Source organism: Castor canadensis, chromosome 10, assembly GCF_047511655.1.
Source record: "Castor canadensis chromosome 10, mCasCan1.hap1v2, whole genome shotgun sequence".
NCBI classification, from domain to species: Eukaryota; Metazoa; Chordata; class Mammalia; order Rodentia; family Castoridae; genus Castor; species Castor canadensis.
Window position 1 is genome coordinate 85,878,781 of NC_133395.1, and position 21,973 is coordinate 85,900,753.

The following is a 21,973-nucleotide window of genomic DNA, read 5'->3' on the forward strand; positions in this document are numbered from 1 at the left end:
TTTCTGGATTTCACAGGTATCAGTTTAGGAAAACCATGAGAAGGTAATCAGTGTGTGTTAATAATTCTTAAAATATTTTTTTACTAAACCCAGAGCCAAGTTTAAGAAAGCCAAGGTTTTCTTATCATCTCCTTTGCAAGATAGGTTTTTAATTTCTACACTTTCTTCACTTAGGATGCATCCCTCCAATGTGCTGATTTTACAGGATGGAGCCTCCAATTCTATTCTGGGCTTCACTCCTTTCCCACAACTGAGAGTTACAACTAAAACTCTAGGTCACCAGGGCTAGGCAGGGTCCCCTGAGCAACCATTCACCTTAGTGTCCCCTACCTCTTTGGATGACTGCTGTGCCTTCATTTTGGACCTCCACAGATATCTCCCTTTTCTTTGTGCTAATCACAATGACACATTTTTAAGCTATATGTGAATTCATAATCAAAAAGCTTAGACTAGCTAGTATATCCACACCCTTGTGTTGGTGCCTGTTTAAAAAAAAAAAAAGACTGTAACAATGCACACAAAAAGTAATTTCCTTTTGAAGGCTAATGCTCACTACAAGATGTCAGTGAGAGCTCAAAGATCTGTGAGGGTTCCTCTGAAAACACTTTGTCTCATATTTTAAAATGCTGCTAAAGAGTGTTATCAGTTGGCATGGCAATGACTGTGAGCAGGATTAAGTAAGAGCCAAAGTCATTCAGAGTGTGGGACCTTAAAGGTGAGTTGGAAGTAAATCCTCATCTCCATATTGAACAAAGGAATTTAAGGTTCCTCCAGGGTGAGAAGAACTACTGTAGCCCAAAGCATAGAACCACTCCATTTCATATTGCATTTTGAGGAAAGAATCACATCTTCTTCCTCCTCCCTCTCTTCCCAGGTAGCTATACTCTTCTTACCTGATGGTGTTTGTACAGAAAATGTTCTTAAGAGGGTCGTTGATGTGAATGGATCGGACATCTGGCGTGTCTGAGCTTTTGGGAGACTGGGGCCAGACCATCCTTTCTTGCACCTTCTGACTGCCCAAGGAAAAGTAGAAGGACATTACATAAAAATGCAAAGGCAGGCGGCTCCCACCTCAGCTGTGCAGGTGCCCTGGGGCAGGCTGCTCTTCTGGCCACCACCTCTTCTCCTGCCCAACCCACACCCCAGGGAGCTGTCAGTCTGGGCAGGAAATGGGGACAGGGTACACTGGAGGGACCAGAAGGCTCTCTGCCAGCTTCCACTCCCCTATCTCCTCCCCAATCCAGTTAGGGGCTGAGGTGATAGGACTCAAAAGCTCACACAGAGGAGAACAAAAAAGAGAAAGAAAACAGGAAAGGGGGAGAGGAACAAGAGATCACCTGGGAGTGTCTTGACTGAAGAGCTATCTCTCCCTTGTCAGAGAGGAGACCCCTAGTCAAGGCCGCCTTAATGTTCTCCCCAGCTTGCCAAAACTTTACACAGGTGCTTCTAATCACTAAGGTACAAACAATTACTTCAGAAAACTTATAGCTATAAATTCTTCTTCTACTCCCTTTGAAATGTATATAAATCTCTTTTAAAAGACTTTTGTCAGCTTTAAGATCCAGGGTATGTTTTTCTCCGGCTTTGGGGCATCACTTTGAAATGACACCATCAACGATAGGGCTCCATCTGCCAGTCCATATAGGAAACTACCTCTTGCCATGAAGGTAGGAGTTTAGTCCTCTTCTGGGTGAAGCTGGTTAGCAAGAGCAGGTGGCCTACAATGCCTCATCCCCACCTGAGTTAGAAGCTTGTCCTTTCTTTCAGCAGGATTAAGTCCACATGCTGTCTCCTATGATAACAGTCCTAAATAAAGTCTTTGATGTTTAACTTATGCAGTTTTCACTTCGACGTTAACACTGAGAGTCTAAGTCAAAAAAAAAAAAAAATCAGAGCAAAGAAGTCCGCCCTGGGAGAACTGAGAGGGGACTCAGCGCCACAGCCGCGCCCACGCACGGGAATCGGGAATGTCTTCAACACCCTCGCTGCCACCACACCATGCGCCCAGAAACGGGCTGCAGTCACAGGGCCTAGGATGGACAGCACAGAACCGCCAGGGTCCTGAATGTCAGCCAAGCTCCAACCCACTGGCCGGCCAGACGACCACGGACTGAGCTGGCAAACGCTGCCTGCAAGGACGCGGGAGGTCCAGGCACCACCGCAGCAGCCCCTCCTTGTCTAGCGAGCCTAGGCCCCACACGCGCATTTCTGGCACCTAAGCAGATTCAGGTCCTCCCTCAGTTTACCCCAGCGTGGGTCACAGCAGCCTCGGAGGAACAGACTCACATCCCGCGAGTGTTGGAGTTCCCAGTACTCTCCTCTCGACCCTCCTGATTGGACAGCTCGTATAGCTCCTTTGATTGGCTAATGACTCAGTACCGCCCCCTGAGTCCCTAGTAATTCTGGAGAGTCCAGACACAGCCTTTCCAAGTCCAGGCTGCTTTCCTGGGGATGGCTGCTAGGTGATAAGCATTTAGGGAGAACTTGTCCTGGCTTCCCAGCATGGACATCTGCGTAAGTTTAGAGTCAGCAGACCCTTCCTGCTGGAAATGGTATCGGGAGTGTCTGCACAGGGATTTCCAGGAACATACCTCAGTGAGTCTGTCTCTAAACCTGACATTTATATATTTAATCTGACTCCAACAACTCCATGAATGCCAAGAAACCAAACTGTCCAGAAAATGAGCCCTTACAACTGGAGTTCCACCTCAACTGAATCTGTACGTGGGGTCTCCTGCTTCCCAGAGCTCTGCAGCTTCTCACTGGCAACTCCTTCAGCTGTTCTGAGCAACCAGAGGCCATCTACACAGGAGGCCTACTACCCAGGAGGCAGCAAGAGGAACTCATTTCCCTCCTGTTGCAGGATCGAGACTGTTAGAGTAACTGGCCTCAGGCCACTGCTCCCTATTCACACCAACATTAATAAATTAATACAGACAAAGTTATCAATCACATTGTTTGAGGAACCCACAGGTTTATGCATAAAATAGAAATGGAAAATACCAAGATACTTTGTATGTGTTTTTGAAAGGCAAATAAGCTGTTCATTTGAGAAGACAAAGAGAACATACACTATTATTTTCACATTAACAAAGTCTTAGGTGAGACAGATAATCAAATTCAAACTGCTTCATCGACCCTCTGACCTTCACAGCATGGTTGTCTGTACCTGGGGATTTACACTCTGGTTTACCATATGAAATTTCCACTCTATTGCAATGCCACCATTAACAATACATCATTATTTCTGTAGCTAAATCCTAAACTTTGTGTAAATAGCTTTACCTTTCAAACACTGTTAACTGACCCCTGGTTGGAACCACCTGAGGCTCTCCTGATTTAAATTGTTCATTTGAAACTGTGTGCCAGGACAGACTATGGTATCTTGAATGAGGACCATGTCTCTTTGTTTCTGTTCTCCTTAACTTGTCACACCAGCTGCTCAATGAGGGCACACACAGTATTCTAAAGCTTTTGTAAGTAATAGGGTCTCCCACAAACCTGAGAAATCCACACAATAATTAGGGTACATGGATGCTAAATGCCATCCTCACCACAAAAGGGAGCTTCATTGTATTTGTTTCTACAAATAGCTCACAGCAGAATTTTGGAAGATTTTATTATATAGGCAAAATAGTTGAGAGAATTAAAGATGATACTGTTTGACTTCCATTCGTTTTTATGATTTAACTCTTCTTAGGTCAAGAAAGCAATAAAATTGGTGATGTTGATAAGGGAAAAAGAGGAGAGATGAACAAATATTTGTATTTTAACACTGTAACAGTGAAGAAATGGGAAATCATAAACATCTGTCAAGAGAAGAGACGAACAGTTGCTGGGCATGGTGGTAACAACTTTAATCCCAACTATTTGGGAGGTGGAGACTATTTGGGAGGTGGAGACAGGAGGACCAAGGCTCAAAGCCAACTGTGGGTAAAGGTAGCAATGACTTTATCTGAAAACAAACTTAAAAAGCCAAAAGGAATGAAGGGATAGCTCAAGTGTAGAGTGCTTGCCTAACAAGTGAAAGGCCTGAAATTCAATCCCCAAAACTGCCAAAGAAAAAAGAACAACTAAATAAAACCCACAATGATCAAATAATGAAATATTATAAAGACATTAAAAAGAGTGACTCTATCAATAGAGTGTGATAATGTTGATTTTAAAAAACAAAGTGGTAGGAAAAGATAGCTATATCTACTATATAAAATCATTTATGTAAGCTTTAAAAAGCCATATCTATGGCTGAGCATGGTGGCTCACATCTAAAATCCCAACACTGGGGAGGTAGAGGCAGGAAGATCGCAAGTTTGAGGCCAGCCAAAACATGCAAATAGAGTTTTATATCTAAAAAAGGACTAAAATCATGAATAACACATTGAAATTGTGGTTGCAGGTATCAGTGGCAGCAGGAATGACCCCGGAGATAATGGTTAAAGGTAAATGTTTGCTTTATTTTATCTCCAATGATTTCTTTTTTTAAAAGTATAGAGAAAATCATGAAAGAAAATATAACAAAATGTTAAAGGTTTATTTTGAATGGTGAATTTTATACACACATAGATTGTATTGGTAACCACAAATAGTTACGTTCAAGCTACCACAATAGTTTTTAAGCAGTAGGTAAATTACATATTTCTGTCCCTTTTGGATATAGGACACTGATTTTATCCTCTCAACACCCATATCACAGGATTTCCAAGGCAAGAACCTGGAATGAACCAGGAGTAGTCAGAGACTGCCTGATTGCATCTGAGGCAATTGAGAATGTATCCAAGTTCAGTTACAGTAACTGCTATAGAGCAACTGCCTTTTGCTTAAAGAAACAGCAAAATGAAACAAGTTACTCACCAGTCTTCAACTGGAGAGACCACTTTGAGTTATCAAACTGGTCCTTTAGCATTAATATCCTGAAAATTATTGCATAGCACACACAGCCCTAATGACCAGATTGATGCCCCTGGTCACAGCTTGGAGAGGCAAACCTTCCCAGCTTGCCTCGCACAGTTCCGGCAGTTGAGGGCCCTGCACTCCCTCCCCTCTAGCATGCCCTTCTAAGCCAGAGTAGCCAAGGTCCACACTATACACTCACAGACTGTGCTCTTATTGCCCCTGAATCACCTATATTCTTTCAGCTCAGCATAGAAGAATCTAAGAGGCCTGCAGTATTTAGTTCATTTATTTTTTTCCCAAGTGATGGAAAAAAGTATGCAATGCCCTTTACCAAGGAGTGACCCCAGCAGAAGACAGAACCTCACTGGTGCACAAATAATTAGCTTGATTTGGACTCTCAAAAATGTATACCTATTTCAAAACAGCATGCTGGGAACTGTGAATAAATATTTTTTGGTGGGAATGAGATTTGAGCTCAGGGCTTTACACTTGCAAAGCAGGTGCACTACCACTTAAAAAGAATCCATTTTGCTCTGGTTATTTTGAAGATGGAGTCTCATGAACTATTTGCCAGTTGGCCTCGAACCTTGATCCTTATGATCACTGCCTCTCAGTAGCTAGGATTATAGACCTGAGCCACTGGCGCCTGGCAATAATAAAAATTTTTACTTGTCAATTTACAACCACCTTTGTTGTTAAAAAAGAGAGGGGGGTGGTAATTTCTCACTTGAAACAACATAAACTTAATGTAAGTTTGGAAAATAACAATTTTTGCCACTATTATTGTATTATGTCATTGTTTTTCAAATTTTATGGTATCAGAAACCCTTCACACTCTTGAGATAGATAGATAGATAGATAGATAGATAGATAGATAGATAGATAGATAGATAGATAAATAGATAGATAGATACTGGGGTTTGAACTCAGGGCCTACACCATGAGCCACTCCACCAGCCCTTTTTTGAAATGGGGTTTTTTTGAGATAGGTCCCACAAACTATTTCCCACTGGCTTCTGACTGTGATCCTCCTGATCTCCTGAGTAGCTAAGATTAAAGGCATGAGTCACAGGCACCAGGCTCTCTCTTGTGTATTGATTTACATTGTTTGAAATGTAAATGTAAACCTATTTTTAATTTTTTGAGGAACCTCCTCACTGATTTCTGTAGGGATTGCAACAGTTTACTTTTTCCCCTTATCCTCCCCAGCATTTGTTGTTTTCTTGAGTGGCAATCTGACTGGGGAGAGAGAATTTTAGTATGGTTTTAAGGTACATATCCTTTATGGCTAAGAATGTTGGCCATTTCTTCATATATTTATTAGCAGTTTGTTTTTCTTCTTGTGAGAACTATCTGTTCAATTTATTTACCCACTTATTAATTGGAATATTTATTTACTTGCCGTTTAGTCTTTAAAGCTCTTTGTATATTCTGGATATTAATACTTTATCTGATAAATAGCTGGTGAAGATTTTCTCCCGTTCTATGAGTTATCCCTTCATTGTGGTAATTGTTTCTTTTGATGTGCAGGAACTTTTAAATTTTTTGTTGTCCCATTTGTTGGTTCTTGCTCTTATTTCCTGAAAAATTGGAGTACTATTAAGAAAATAATTATCTAGGCCTATATCTTCCAGAGTTTTTCCTGGAGTAGTTTCAAAGTTTCAGGTCTTATATTAAGGACTTTGATCCATTTTGAATTGATATTAGTACAGAGTAAGAGACAGGGACCTAGTTTCAGTCTTCTTACATGTGAACACCCAATTTTCACAGCACCATTTTTGAAAAAACTGTCTTCTCCAGCAGATGTTTTTGGCTCCTTTGTTAAAGATCAGATGGCTGTAGCTGTGTGGTTTTATTTTTGGATCTTTGATTCTGTTCCATTGCTTTTCATGTCTGCTTATGTGCCATTAACATTATGCTTTTGTTACTATGTCTCTGTAGTATAAAGTCTAGCATAGTGATACCTCCAACATTGCTCTTTTTGGTCAGGATTACTTTTGCTGTTTGGGGTTTTTTTTGTGTGTGTGCTTTCATGTGAATTTTTGTATTGATTTTCTATTTCTGTGAAGAATTACATCGGTATTTTTTTTTTAATCTTTTCTTTTTTGGTGCTGGGATCGAACCTATGGCAGGCAAGCACTCTGCCACTGAGCTACATCCCAACCCTACATTGGTATTTTGATGGGCATTGCATTGAATCTGTAGATTGTTTTGGGTGGTATAGCCATTTTCAAAATATTAATTCTGTCAATCCATGAATACAGAAGGCTTTCAATCTCTTCCTGTATTGCTCTGGCTAAGAATTCCAGTACTATATTAAATAAGAGTAGGGAGAGTAGATACCCAACTTTAAAGAAAATGATTTCTGGTTTTCCCCATTTATTGTGATGTTGGATATAGGCTTGTCGTGTATAGCCTTTACTATGCTGAGTTACATTTCTTCTATTTCTAGTTTCCTCAGAGCCTTAATCATAAAAGGATGTTGAATTTTGTCAAAGGCTATTTCTGTATCAATTAAGATGATTGTATAATTTTTACCTTTGATTCTGTTTATATGTTCTATTACATTTATTGATTTATGTGTGTTGAACCATCCTTGCATCCCTGGAATGAAGCTAATTTGATCATGGTGTATATGGTCTTTTTGATCTGTTGTTGAATTTGGTTTGCAAGTATTTTATTGAGAATTTTTGCATGTATGTTCATTAAAATGATTGCTCTATAATTCTCTTTTTGGTGGTGTCTTTGTCCTGCTTTGAAATAAGTGTAACACTGACTTTATAGAATGGTTTTGATAGCATTCCTTCCCTTTCTTTCATAGAAAAAAGTTTTGTAGTATTGGTATTACTTATTCTTTAAAGGTCTAACAGAATTAGGCTGTGAATCCATCAGGTCCAGGACTTTTCTTTGTTTGGAAACTATTACTTTTCAATCTTACTGTTTTTTGGTTTTTGTTCTTTTGGTTAAATTTTGCATCTAGAAATTTATCAATTTCTCCTAGATTACCCAGTTTGTTCAAATATGTTTTCAAAGTATTCTCTCGTGGTGGTCTATATTTTATTGGCATTCATTGTGATATGTCTTTTTTCATCTCTAATTTTATTAACTTGGGTTTTCCCCTCCTCCTTCTAGTCAGATTGGCTAAGAGTTTACAATCTTACTTATCTTTTTGAAAGACCAACTTTTCATTGAGTCTTTCTATAGGTGTTGGTCTTTATTTCATTAATTTTTGTCCAAAGTTTTATTATTTTTTCCATCCTCTAATTTGTGGTTTGATTTGTTCATGTTTTTCTATAAGCTTGACATACAGCATTAGGCTATTTATTGAGATCTGTGTTTTTTTGGTTTTTTGATATTGGAACTCATAACTATTGATTATACTCTTAGCACTGCCTTTGCTGTATCCCATAGTTTCTAATAGGTTGTGTTTCCATTTCATTAGATTCTAGGAACTTTTAAATATTCCCCCATATTTCTTTTCTTTTAAAATTAGGATATATTCATTGTACAGGGGGGATTCATTGTGACAATTCCAAATAGGCTTATATTGTACATTGGTTAGATCACACTCACTATCTCTCCCCCCTGAACCCCTTTCAGCCCCACTTAAAGCAATTTTCAAGAGGTTTCATTGTTCTACTTCATGTAAGTATATGAAGTTCATCAACCATACCCTTACTTTAATCTTCATTCACCCTACCTCCTCCCAGGAGTACACCCCACCCTATACATATTTTACAGCCCTATCTTTCATTAAGTTCTAAGTCAATAGTCAAAGGGGTTTCTCCATATATCCCTGCTGTATGTTTGTTCAACCCCTTACATTACTCTCCCTTACTCGTTCCCTCCCATCCCCCATTTGTCAACAGCTTTCAATACGTGTTGGTATATATTCTGCCCTCACAGATATTATGTATTACTGTATTGTTGATGCCCTGTCAGTCTCTTTCCCTCATTCCCTTTCCCTCAGTCCCCAAGTTCCATACTGTAGTTCAACTATTACAAACATGTCCTGCATATTTGTATATGATCATGTTTGTTTTGTGTATATTTTTATCTTTAATATATATTCCATATAAGAGAGAAAATATATGACCTTCATCTTTCTGAACATAATTTTCACTCAACATGATGTGCTCCAATTACATTCATTTACCTTCAAACCACATGGTGTTATTCTTCCTTATGGCTGAGTAAAACTCTCTCTCCCTCTCTCTCTCCCTCTCTCTCTCTCTCTCTCTCTCTCTCTCTCTCTCTCTATATATATATATATATATATATATATAGGGCATCTGGGTTGGCTATTATGAACAGTGCTGCGATAAAGATCAGTGCACAAGTGTCTCTATTGTGTTCTGATTTACTAAGGAAAGTAGATGCCCAGGAGCAGTATCAGTGGATCATATGGTTGTTCTAGATTTTTGAGGAATCTCTATATTTCTTTCCATAATGGTTATACTAATTTGTATTCCCACCAACATTGTTTAAAGTTTAAAGTTTCCTGTTTCACCGCATCCTCATCAGCATTTGTGGTTGTTTTTGCTCTTGAAGATGGCCATTCTAAACTGTGGTGAGAAGAAATCTTAGGTAGTTTTGATTTGCATTTATTTTATAGCCAGGGAAGTTGAACACTTCTTTGTGTATTTATTGGCCATTTGTACCTCTTCCTTTGAAAATTCCCCAGTTAATTCATGTCCCCATTTCTTCATTAGGATGTTTTCTTAAATTTGTTAAGGCTTGTTTTGTGTCCTACATGAAAGAATAATAATGCCATTTTGTGAATCGGCCAAAATGGCAGCCCCGCCCCTTAACAGAAATTCCCATGCTCTAAGACAGCCCCATCCCTACCAGAGACTACTGTGCCTGCACTAACTTCCTTAACTTCTCCCTTCAAAGCCAGTCCTGGCCCAGAGTCTGTGCTGCACCATGTTTCCCCAACCAGCCTGGCTGCTCGAGCCTGCCATTAAATTTTGCTCTCAAGACTTTTCTTGTGAGCTTTCTTTGTGAGCGGCATTTTTCCTAACACTATAATGTGACCTGTTTTGGAGAAAGTTCCATGAGCAGCTAATTAGAATGTGTATTATTTGGTTGTTGAGTGAAATACTCTATAGATGACTCAGGAGGTGAGGTGTCACATGCACTCCAGGAAAGTTCACAGCTGGCTCCAGAAAGGGCTTTTGTTGTGGACCAGCAGCATGGTGTGGTTCTATTTCTATTCACCAGGTCCCAGCAGTTTTCCTCAGAAGATTGCCTGCTGGATGCCTTTGTTGCTTATGCACCTACCTTCTCCATGTTTTCTTGTGCTGAAAGTTTCTGGTACTCAGCTCGGGTTTTGCGGGAAGTGCAGACCTGCAAACATTTCTCCATGTATTCTGTTGCTTCACTTGTTTTAGGTTCAGGCAGAAGTCTACTTCTAACAGACTCTGGGACTTGGGACATGTGTTCCAGGGCCCTCATTTTTCATGCCTGTTCAGGTTTGTAAAAGCTCTAGAGTTCGGAGCTGTCAGTAATCCACCATCTTGAATTCTCTTCCACTTATTCCTTATTGACCCACTGGTCATTCAGCAATATGATATTCAATCTCCATTTATCTGAAGATGTATAGTTTTCCTTTGCTGTCAAGTTCTCATTTTGTTACATTATGTTCTAAAGGGATACAGGTAGTTATTCAAACTTTCCTTGCTTGGTGTCCTGAGACATGATGTGTTTTTGAGAAAGTTCCATAGACTGCTGAAAAGAATGTATATCATGCAGCTGCTAAATAAGATAACCTGAAGATATGTGTTCAGTTCATTTGGTCTATAGTGTCATTTCATTTGAGGTTTCTTCATTGACTTTTTTTTGTCTAGATGACATATCTATTGGTGAAAGTGGGGATATTGAAGTCTCCAACTATTGTGTTGGGGTGTAGCTGCACTTTTAAATACAGTGTACTTTTTAATAAAGTTGGGTAGTGTTGCCGTTTATCAGCTGGACTGGGTGGCCAGAGTTGTAAAAAATGAGGGGACTACCGAGTCTTGCTCAATAGGCACTTTATTGAAGATCACTTCTGCTTTTTATAAACTCATTTTTCACAGAGAGCATTTGGTCAGAAAAAGCATGCCAAGTATTACATGTCAAGGTTACATTAGTACAAGGAAGCACAGTTAAAATTAACTTTGTTATATCTCTTTTAAAACTGGAACAAAGAAGCAGGAGAAGCACACGGTCAGCATAACCTTCTTATTTACATCTGAAGGACATGAAGCCATCTGGGGAAACTTGAGCACTGTTGTTTTTCTGGACATCTGGTTCTGAGACTTTTGCCTCAGTTCTTTGGAGTTTTCTCATAAGACCAGGTACCAAATCACACACACAAGTTCTGGTCCTGAGACTTTTGTCTCACTTCCTTGGAGCTTTCTCAGATACCAACTCACACAGGCAAGGTCCCACTGCTGGCTCCGACAATTCCCCCTTTTTTATTTTTTAAATGTAGCAATCCCAGCATGACCATGGCGTCAGAAGTTTTGTAAGAATTTAATTGTTGTTGGAGACAGGAGTATCCTATACAAAAAATGACAAGACAAACAATAAAAGTAATGCCATCTCCTAATAGACTATGCATAATGCTTTGAAGCCAAGACCTAGGATCCATACCTTGTAAAGCATCTGCAATGCCTTTTGCCAAGCCTTCATAAGAAATGCCAGGCAATTTACTTCTGAATGTGTTAAAAATGTCCCTTTTTAATTCTTTCACATTTAGGGTGATATTACCTCTAAGATTTTGTAAATGGTATTTTATTTGTTCCCAATTATATCGGGAAGCATTATATTTTGCTGGAGTAACACAATACACAGTAACATTCCAATCACAAGAAAACATTAGTTGGTGTTGTATGCTAACTATCTGATTACCTAGCCATGTTACAGCTTGTTGTAGGTCTCCTATTTTGCTTTCTGTCTCTTCATTGATTTTAGATTGGGTAGTCCATAACATATGTGATTGATTTTGCCATTGTGCAACAAACTCATGTGTTTGAACAGAAGTCTGTAACACTACTCCTGCCACAGCAGCCAGAGCAGCAATGGCAATCAGACCAACTATAGCAAGAATAACCCATTTGATAAATCTTTTTGATGGTGTCAATAATTCAGACACTACTTTAGACATTAAACCTTCTAATGGAGAGTGTTGCCATTTTCTTGTTAACTTTACAGGTAACCAGACATCACTTCTGCCCCTTAATATAAACAATGCTTGAGAGGACCAATTAATAAACAAAGAATTGTTAACACAGTTGTATAATTTACAATCAAAGCAATCAACATTTTTAGAATAAAATTAAAACTAAAAGTTCCAAGAGCTAAGACATATGGCAAACTGACACATGCTTATGCATAAAAGGATGCATTATAATCAAAGACATAGTCAGACCAGGAATATTTGCTTCCAGAAAAGTTTCCTTTCCAATAGGTCATTGGTGCAGAGGCAGCAACCAATTTCCAGATCTCAGGTTGCTCTGGATAAGTAATATTTTCTATTAGCAATCAGGGCCTTGGGGATGACATTCCCCCATCATGCCATGCCATTAGTCCTTTCATATGATGTTCTCTATGTAATGGACTATTTTGCCAAACAATTTTGTTAATATAATCACAGGCTGTCCTATTCCAATCTTCAGGACAATTGTGTACAAAGCATCCATGAGGGCCCCAATCAATAAAAGAGAAATTATGAGGGATACAAGTAACTTTCCAGCACTGGCAAGGCAGTTGCTCTAGTGAGGAGGAGAATATTTTCAGTGTTTATAAGAGATAGTCTCACACATTGGGAGATTGGGTTTTCCCATGTTAGTATTATTAATTTCTGTAAAATTTAAGGACAATGTCTCAAATAGTCCAATTCCAGTATGGCTTTCCTGTGTAGGAGGCAGTATGTTAAACTATGTTTGAATGCTTACAGGAAGACAAGGAGTTGGATGACCAATGCACAAAGGCAGAATTTCATATCCTAAGGATATATTCAAAGCAGTCCCTCCCTCCGAAGGGTGATTTGGTCCAGTACTTTTCCAAGGAGGAGGAAGGTGGGCAGAATCATTAGTAAAAACAATAGGTCCCCTTTCAGACCATTCCACTAATCTCAACAGAGGAGGATGGGGTATAAAGGCCCAATACACTTGTCCACTTACCAAAGATGCACAGGTAAGGATAGCAGCCATGGCCAAGAAAAGATTCTCTGGAGTGATGGGACTTTGAGTGGATCACAAGACGTTTTCACCTTTTACTGATAATGCTTTAGTTTGTCCCCAAGTAGGGACAGAACTTTTCACATAATATGGATTAGAACATTTCTTCTTAAAAGTAAGAGCATGTATCTTGTATGTAGCTGGTTCCATTTGTTCATCTTTAGGAGTCTCCCTTTGAGGGGCAGTCATCAATTTGTTGGACATGTTCATTGGTTTTCCTTGGCCTGATGCTCTGAAGAGGAACTCATAATGTTTTGGGGAATCCATGGACATCTGTAGAAACACAAGCATAACCTTTGCCCTTTTTAAGTAAGATCCCAGGCAACCAAGAGTTAAAAGATTTATACCAAATTGGGACTTGTATGTCTGGCAAAGAGGGAGGTTCACCAAAATGTTTATCTGCTGCAGTCAAAATATCACCCTGAAGTAAATTTAAAAAATTTAAAGTGATAAGTGTTAATGCTAAGGTATCTCAGAGAGTTCCCCTTTTCTATTTTTTAACAATTGTGTTTTTAAAGTTCTATGTGCCCTTTCAATGATAGCATGTCCTTGTGGATTGTAAGGGAGGCCAGTGACATGAACAACGTTCCATTCTTTACAAAATTGTTTAAATCGACGACCTGTATATGCAGGCCCATTTTCTGTTTTAAGTTTAGAGGGCACTCCCATAACTGCAAAGCATTGTAAATGAGAGGCAATGATGGCATGAACATTTTCATTGCATTGAGGAACAGTCCAAATGAATTTAGAATAAGTATCAATAACAACATGTAAGTATGGTTGCTGTGGAGAAAAGGTTATGTAAGTCACATCCATTTGCCTTAATTCATTATACATACACCTCAAGGATTAGCAACAGACAAGTGAGATCTACGATGTAAAGGAGCACATACAGGACAAGATTTGATTATATCATGAGCAGTATGAAGAGGAATTTTATAATGCACATGTAATGTGTTGGCATTAGTATGTAAATGCTGATGTTCTTTTTCAGGAGATGAAAACACCACACATGTAAGTTTATCTGCAATATAATTTCCTCACACTAGAGGGCTGGGCAGATTAGAATAAACCCTGATATGAATAACATATAAGGGATAAGTGTGGGTTTGCATTAGCTGTTGTAATGTGGGTAATAATGTTTTCATAACTTTATGAGTAGTAGAAATAAGAGCAGTTTCAATAGCAGGAAACAGTCCTACTACATGAGATGAATCTGATCCAATATTTAATGGTTTATCTGTAATTTTTTTGCAGATACTGCTAATTCTAAATCAGAACTGCTAATTCTACCTGTTGTGCAGAAGAATAATTAGTTTGAAGTTTCATGTAAATCAGGTCCATGCATACCTCCTTTACCAGATGATGATCCATCTATATAATAGACTGAAGCATGAGATATAGGATTTAATTTTACTATAGTGTTAACAATAACTGGAGTTCATTTTTAAAAATCCCACAACTTGCTTGCTGAGTAATGATTACCTATATATCCATAATAATTGCTTATACTATTACTTAAATTATCATTAAGGGGTAACAGATTTTCAAACTGTTTGTTAGTAAGAGGTAAAATAGTGAGTTGTGGATCAAATCCCAGGATCTGTAAGCATCTTGTTCTTCCCTGTATAATTAAAGAGGATATTAGATCAATATATGAAGTTAACACTTTAGTTTCTTTTTGTTTTAAATATAACCACTCTAAAGGAGAGTTCTCTTGGTCTAAAATTCCTGTAGAAGAATGTGGAGAAGGAAATATTAACAGGGAACTAGGTTTTAAAGGATCGAATCTTGTTAGAAATGCAGTCCATAACCATGACTCAAAAAAATTGTAATTTGTTTTCAGCAGCAGGTGTTAAAGTCTGAGGGCTGTCCAGAGCAGTATCACCTTCTAAGATAGAAAACAAATTAGTAAGTTTATAATTTGGTATACCTAGGGCAAGTGAACTAAACAGAACTTTCTCAAAAGAAGAAATTCAAATGGCCAGAAAACACATGAAAAAATGCTCACCATCTCTAGCAATAAAGGAAATGCAAATTAAAACCACACTAAGATTCCACCTCACCCCTGTTAGAATAGCCATCATCAGCAACACCACCAACAACAGGTGTTGGCAAGGATGTGGGGAAAAAGGAAACCTCTTACACTGTTGGTGGGAATGTAGACTAGTACAACCACTCTGGAAAAAAATTTGGAGGCTACTTAAAAAGCTAGACATTGATCTACCATTTGATCCAGCAATACCACTCTTGGGGATATACCCAAAAGACTGTGACACAGGTTACTCCAGAGGCACCTGCACACCCATGTTTATTGCAGCACTATTCACAATAGCCAAGTTATGGAAACAGCCAAGATGCCCCACCACTGATGAATGGATTAAGAAAATGTGGTATCTATACACAATGGAATTTTATGCAGCCATGAAGAAGAACGAAATGTTATCATTTGCTGGTAAATGGATGGAATTGGAGAACATCATTCTGAGTGAGGTTAGCCTGGCCCAAAAGACCAAAAATTGTATGTTCTCCCTCATATGTGGACATTAGATCAATGGCAAACACAACAATGGGATTGGACTTTGAGCACATGATAAAAGTGAGAGCACACAAGGAAGAGTTGAGGATAGGTAAGACACCTAAAAAACTAGCTAGCATTTGTTGCCCTTAATGCAGAGAAACTAAAGCAGAAACCTTAAAAGCAACTGAGGCCAATAGGAAAAGGGGAACAGGTACTAGAGAAAAGGTGAGATCAAAAAGAATTAACCTAGAAGGTAACACCCACACAGGAAATCAATGTGAGTCAACTCCCTGTATAGCTATCCTTATCTCAACCAGCAAAAACCCTTGTTCCTTCCTATTATTGCTTATACTCTCTCTACAACAGAATTAGAAATAAGGGCAAAATAGTTTCTGCTGGGTATTGAGAGGGGGAGAGGGAGGGGGCGGAGTGGGTGGTAAGGGAGGGGGTGGGGGCAGGGGGGAGAAATGAACCAAGCCTTGTATGCACATATGAATAATAAAAGAAAAAGGAAAAAACAAACAAACAAACAAAAATGATAATTTGGTATACCTAAAGAAGGATTAAGCCAATTAGTGTCTCCTAGTAACTTTTGAAGATCATTTAGGGTTTTTAATGGGTCTCTGTGTGGCAGATTTTTGAGGAGTTGCTCAACTGCATGACCTAAATATTGAAAATGAGTAGTAGTTTGTAATTTTTCAGGAGATGTTACCAATCCTCCTACTTGTAAAGTTTTTGGTGTGGTTTCAAAAATTTTATGCAATTGTTTAGAACATGCATGAGAAATTAAAATGTCATCCATATAGTGGATGATATATGCATCAGGAAATGTTACTCTAATAGGTTGTAATATTTTTCCTACAAAATACTGACACATAGTGGAGGAATTAGCATACCCTGTGGCAGCACTGTCCATTGATATCTTTGTAAAGGTTCTTGCTGATTTAAGCTAGAAATGGAAAATGCAAACCTTTCCCTATTTTTGAGATGTATTGATATAGTATTAAAGCACTCTTGTAAATCTAAAACAATCAAAGGCCATTCTTTAGGAATACATGCAGGAGTAGGCACTCCAGGTTGTAAAGCTCCTATAGTTACCACAGATGCATTTACATTTCTTAAATCTATAAGAAGTCTCCATTTTCCTGATTTTTTCTTAATAACAAACACTGGGGAATTCCAAGGAGAAAAGGAAGGTTCTATATGTTTGTGCTCTAATTGCTCTTGAACTAATTGTTTTAAAGCCTGTAATTTTTCATTATTCAGGGCCGCTGAGGAGTTCAAATAGGAGAATCTGTTTTCCATTGAATGGGAATAGGGTCAGACTTTATAAACTCAATGGCCCCTAAGAAAAACCCAGTCTTTCTCAATTGTATTTAATATTTGGTGTAATGATATCAGATTGTTCTTGTAAATTTTTCCCTAAACCTTTCCCAGGAACATATCTCATTCTTTTCATCATTTGTAAGGATTGTTCAGAATACATAGTGGGAACTTAAATTTCAGCATTCCATTGTTAGCTCCATAAATTCATAGGAATTTGGGTGATATATGGTTGAAGAATGGCCTGTAAATCTTCAGGACCTTCACATTTAAGTTTTTGTGCACTTTGTTGTAACTGTGATGCTGTCATAGTGCCTACTCCTTGTATAGAAGAATCAACATCTTTGTTGGGCCAAGTATGAGGCCATTGGTCTGAAGAAATAATAGAAATATCAGCTCCAGAATCTAACAACCCAGTAAAGGTTTTTCCATTAATTTTTAAAGTACACAAAGGTCAATTTTGTTCTTGTATTAATGTTGAATAATTAATCTGTTTATTATACTGCCACATCCCCCGTCCTCACATTAGAAGATTTAGAAATACCAATGTAAGGCAACAACAGCAATTGAGCAGTGTTCTCCCTTTTTAAAAGACCAAGGAGTAGAGACAGAGACCATAAGCTTCAATTCCTCTTTATAGTCAGAGTCAATTACTCCAGTATGTAGAATCACCCCTTTCATAGATAAACTACTTCGGCCAAACAACAATCCAACTGTCCCTTCAGGAATAGGGCCATATATATTAGTTGACAGTTTAAATGGGCACTTGTTGGGATAAATGTTAATATCATTTGGACAGGGAATATCAAGGGTGGCACTCCCAGCAGTAGCAGGCTTCAGAGATGAAATAGTTAATCGAGATCTGTCTGGACAGGGAAGAAAGTAGCCCTCATACTTTTTGGGGCCTGAGGGTGGCCCTGTTGCTCATTTCCCATCTGAACATTTTTTATTGGTAACAGATTGCCTTCTCTATCCATTTTTGAGCGATATTCTTTGACCCAATGCCATCCCTTTTTACATCTTGGACATATCCCAGGAAGGGAAGGGTTACCAGGTTTGTTATAAGTATTATTTTGTGCAGGTAATTTGCATTGTTTTTTCATATGTCCTGGTTTACCACAATTAAAACATTTGGCTGCTTTTTGTTTTTGTATTGCCATGGTTTCTAAAGCAGCAACTCTGGCTTTATGTTTGAAAGTACCTACATTATGACAGGTCTTCAAATAGTCCATAATATCACCAGTCTCCTTAATGATCGAATATGACTTTGGCAGTCCTCATTAGCATTATCAAAAGCCAATTGATGCAGTAAAATTTTTTTGTGTTTGATCTCCTCTCACCTGTTTTTCTATGGACTCCTCCAGTCTTCCTATAAAATCAGAATAAGGTTCTGTTGGTCCCTGTTGTATTTTTGTATAGCTGCCTTGATATTCTGCCCCCATATTAATTTTGTCCTGTGCAGCCAAAGCAACATCACGCACATGAGGCAAGGCAGCAGGGGGTATATTTTTAACCGATGGGCTTGTGACAGCCAAGCACCTATACCAGTCAGCATCTCATATGAAACAGCCTCAACATTGCCTTGCTGCCCTAAAGCTCTAACTCTTTCATGGGCTTCATCAGATAACCACATTTTCCATTGCAAAAATTCTGCTGATGATTATGTCATTTTTGCCACAATATGAAAATCATAGGGAATTCACCCAGCATCATTGCTCCATCCTGCCAAATATTCCCTATAAAAAAGGAGAAGCAGGACCATAAGTTGCACAAGCCTTCTTAAAGTCTTTTATAAGATTCATATCCAGTCCATTATAAGTGTTACTGCCATTCATATTAAACATAACAGGAAACAGCAGTCACAACTGATGTGGCCGTGGGGGGATGGGAATGCAAGCTACTAATGGAGGGTCATTCTTTCTTTCCAAGCCCTTGTCGGGTCGAATATGTAAATAATGCATTTCCTCTTTAATGTTTCCCATTTCAGGATATTTATCCCAATCCTCTTCCTCTGGAGGAGGATAAAGATCAGAAGTTTCTCTCGGAGGAGCCGTCGCAATTGGAGGTGCTGCAAGCGGTGGTTTACTTTCAGTTTCCTCCAGCACAGTAAAGCCATGACTAAAGCGCATTTTACTTTCCTTAGTTATTTTTTCCACATCTCCTGTATCTAATTTATACTCATGAAGGGATGCAACAGTCTCTTTTTCTAAATTTTTTTCTCTTCTCTCTCCCCTAAGTATAAGAATTACAGATTTAACCAGAGCCCATGTTATCCAAAAATGAACAGGTGTCTTTTCTCTGTCTGTATGCCTTTTCAACATTTTTACATGCTCACTCCCAAACTTCTTCATCTAAAGTACCTTCCTCAGGAAACCAAGGATTATACTCACAAATTACTTCTAAACAGTCCTTTAACTGCTGTTTGGAAGCTCAAGCTCCTCCTTGTAACAAAAAATGATGCACAAGTGAAAGAAAAGGCTGGGACTTTGCCCCAGCTTGTCTCACTTACCTCCTTCTGTGAGGGTCTCCACATCACTTTCAAAATTATCCTTCAGGTCCCTGTTTCAGGGCACCAACTGTTGCCATTTATCGGTTGGACCTGAGTGACCAGAGCTGTAAAAGATGAGGGGACTACCGAGTCTTGCTCAACAGCCACTTTAATGAAGATCACTTCTGCTTTTTATAAACTCCTTTTTCACAGAGACCGTTTGGTCAGAAAAAGCATGCCAAGTATTGCATGTCAAGGTTATATTAGTACAAGGAAGCACAGTTAAAATTAACTCTTTGTTATGTCTCCTTTAAAACGGGAACAAAGCAAAAGCACACGGTCAGCAGAGTACATTTGGTACATTCACCTTAATAATTGTTATTTCCTCCTAATTGATTGTTCCATTCATCAGTATGAAGTGACCTTCTCTTTATCTTCTATCTTAAGTTTGAAGTCCACTTTATGAGATATGAGTATAGCTTCTCTTACTTGCTTTGGTAGTCCATTTGTTTGGAATATCTTTTTATATCCTTTCACTCTAAGTCAATGTTTATTTTTCTCAGTGAGATGCATTTCTTGTAGGCAACAAATGGTGAGGTCTTGCTTTTTAATCCAACTCAGGATTTTTTGTCTGATTTGAAAATTGAGATGATTAGCATTCGGTATTAATATAGAAAGGATTATAGTAATTCCTGCAACTTATTGCTTTTTTAGTATTTGATTCTTCCCTATTCTTCATGTGTTTATCTACTTCTCTGGTGAGATTTATATTTTTCCATATTTTTATCTCTACATTTATCTTCCTCTTCTGTGAAGTAAGATTCCTTTGAGTATCTTCTGCTGTGCTGCTTTAGTGCTCATAAATTGCTTTAGGTTTTGTTTATTATTTAAGGTTTTTATTTCTTCTGTTATGAATGATAGATTTGCTTTATAGAGTAATCTAGATTGGCAGTTGTTTTCTATCAGTGCTTGAAACACATCATTCCATGCCTCCCTGGATTTTAAGGTATCTGTTTCGAAATTGCTGTTACTCTCATAGCTTTGCCTCTTCATACTCCCAAGTGTGGGAACCTTTAATCAGCCCACTTAGCCAAAATTCTTCTCAGGAGTCAGATGTATTTGCATCTGTGCAGTGGTCTTAGCTGGGCAGTGTCCCTCAATGGTAATACTGCTTAAAAGAAAGTTCACACACCTTCACTTACCCACCAGAAGAGGGCCATGTGTGGGAGCTTTAATCAGCCCATTTAGCCAAAAGGTTTCTCAGGGGTCAGATGTATTTGCATTCTCATGATGGGCCTGACTGGGAAGCAGTCCTCAAGGGTAGCGCTGGTTATAATAAAGTTTGTGTAGCTTCCCCCACCCACTGGTCCAGTGTGGGAGCCTTTAATCATTCCACTTAGTCAAAAGTTTTCTTGGGGGTCAGATATTCCTGCATCAGTTCACTGGGCTGGCCTGTGCAGTGGTCCATAGGACTGAAACTGCTTGACTTCCTCGCTTATTTCCATGTTGCCTCACACAGACACCAGTAGACTTCTGTCCAGTAGCCCATGCAAGGCTTTCCAAACTTCTCTTAGCTCTCCATGCAATTGTTTTGTTCACAGGGTGGCCCATGCACATGGCTCTTTCCAGAGGCAAGTCAAACTAGAACAGTAAAAAATAAATAAAACAGGCTGTAAGGTGCAAGGGTGGAACAGATCCACACTATGACACATTTGCACTTTTCGCAGTTTAGAGTTTGCTATTTCCTGATTTTTCTCTAACTATTATTTGTCCTTATCCTAGTACCTTCTTTAACTTACTAACTTGCCCATCTCTTCTTGTAAAACCTGAGGTTTTATTTATGGTTCATGAAGACACAGAAAAGTGATGCTTGTCAGCAATTCACGATCTTGGATAAGTCTATAAAGAGTAATTTGCTAACAAAGCAAAGTATACCTCAAAAGTTGAGGAGGGCAGTTCAGGTAAAGATTGCCTTGTGAAAAATGTTGACAGTGGTTTTATACTGTAAGGTGAGGCTATTAGGTGGCATGATATCAGTGCTCTCACCTTTAGGCTCTCCTCAAATGGTTCAGCCACTGTGTGCACCCAGGTGTGCAAAGGAATGTATCTGCTCATTTGATCTGCTTTGACCTTCCTATTTGATTTTCCTTGATCTTCCCATTTGATCCTCTTTGCCCTTCCTAATTTACCCTTAATACGGGGAATTCATAGAAACACTATCTTAATTAGTGGTCCAGAGCATGGGTCATCTGGGGCTTTTAGGATGAAGTCTTTAGCCCAGGGAATTTTCCTATTCCTGCTCATGTCTTATCCATCTGCCCATGCTAACATTCCCCCTCAAGAGCTCAGGACCCTGAATTCTTTCAGGGGTATGAATGTGAGATCCATCAATGTGCATACTCAGAGTCTTACTCCTTGTCAAAAAATGTGGCAATTTATTGGGCTCTTGTAGAGATGGCTGCTGAGAGTATTGCCTTTCCATTGCTGGACCAGCAGGCCAATAGTTTTCATGAAATGAATCAG

At 38.8% G+C, this 21,973-nt stretch overlaps 1 protein-coding gene and 1 long non-coding RNA gene across 4 annotated transcripts in view; both read right to left on the reverse strand.

Annotated features, from left to right (window-relative positions):
• LOC109678973 (phospholipid-transporting ATPase IB-like) overlaps positions 1-2,293 on the reverse strand; it is a 310,438-nt gene extending 308,145 nt beyond the window's left edge. For all 3 annotated transcript variants that reach the window (XM_074043762.1, XM_074043761.1, XM_074043760.1), the window contains exons 1-2: positions 1,338-2,293; positions 894-1,013 (exon numbers count right to left, since the gene is read on the reverse strand). In XM_074043762.1, coding sequence (XP_073899863.1) covers positions 894-994 — 101 coding nt within the window. In that variant the 5' untranslated portion in view covers positions 995-1,013; positions 1,338-2,293. The remainder of the gene's footprint in view (positions 1-893; positions 1,014-1,337) is intronic.
• An 8,615-nt stretch (positions 2,294-10,908) lies between these two features.
• On the reverse strand, positions 10,909-19,799 carry LOC109680206 (uncharacterized). Its single transcript, XR_002211813.2, has 3 exons — positions 19,472-19,799; positions 13,062-13,391; positions 10,909-11,436 (listed from the first exon to the last, which is right to left on the reverse strand). It is a non-coding gene; the product is annotated as an uncharacterized lncRNA (long non-coding RNA).
• Between the last annotated feature and the right edge of the window lie 2,174 nt (positions 19,800-21,973).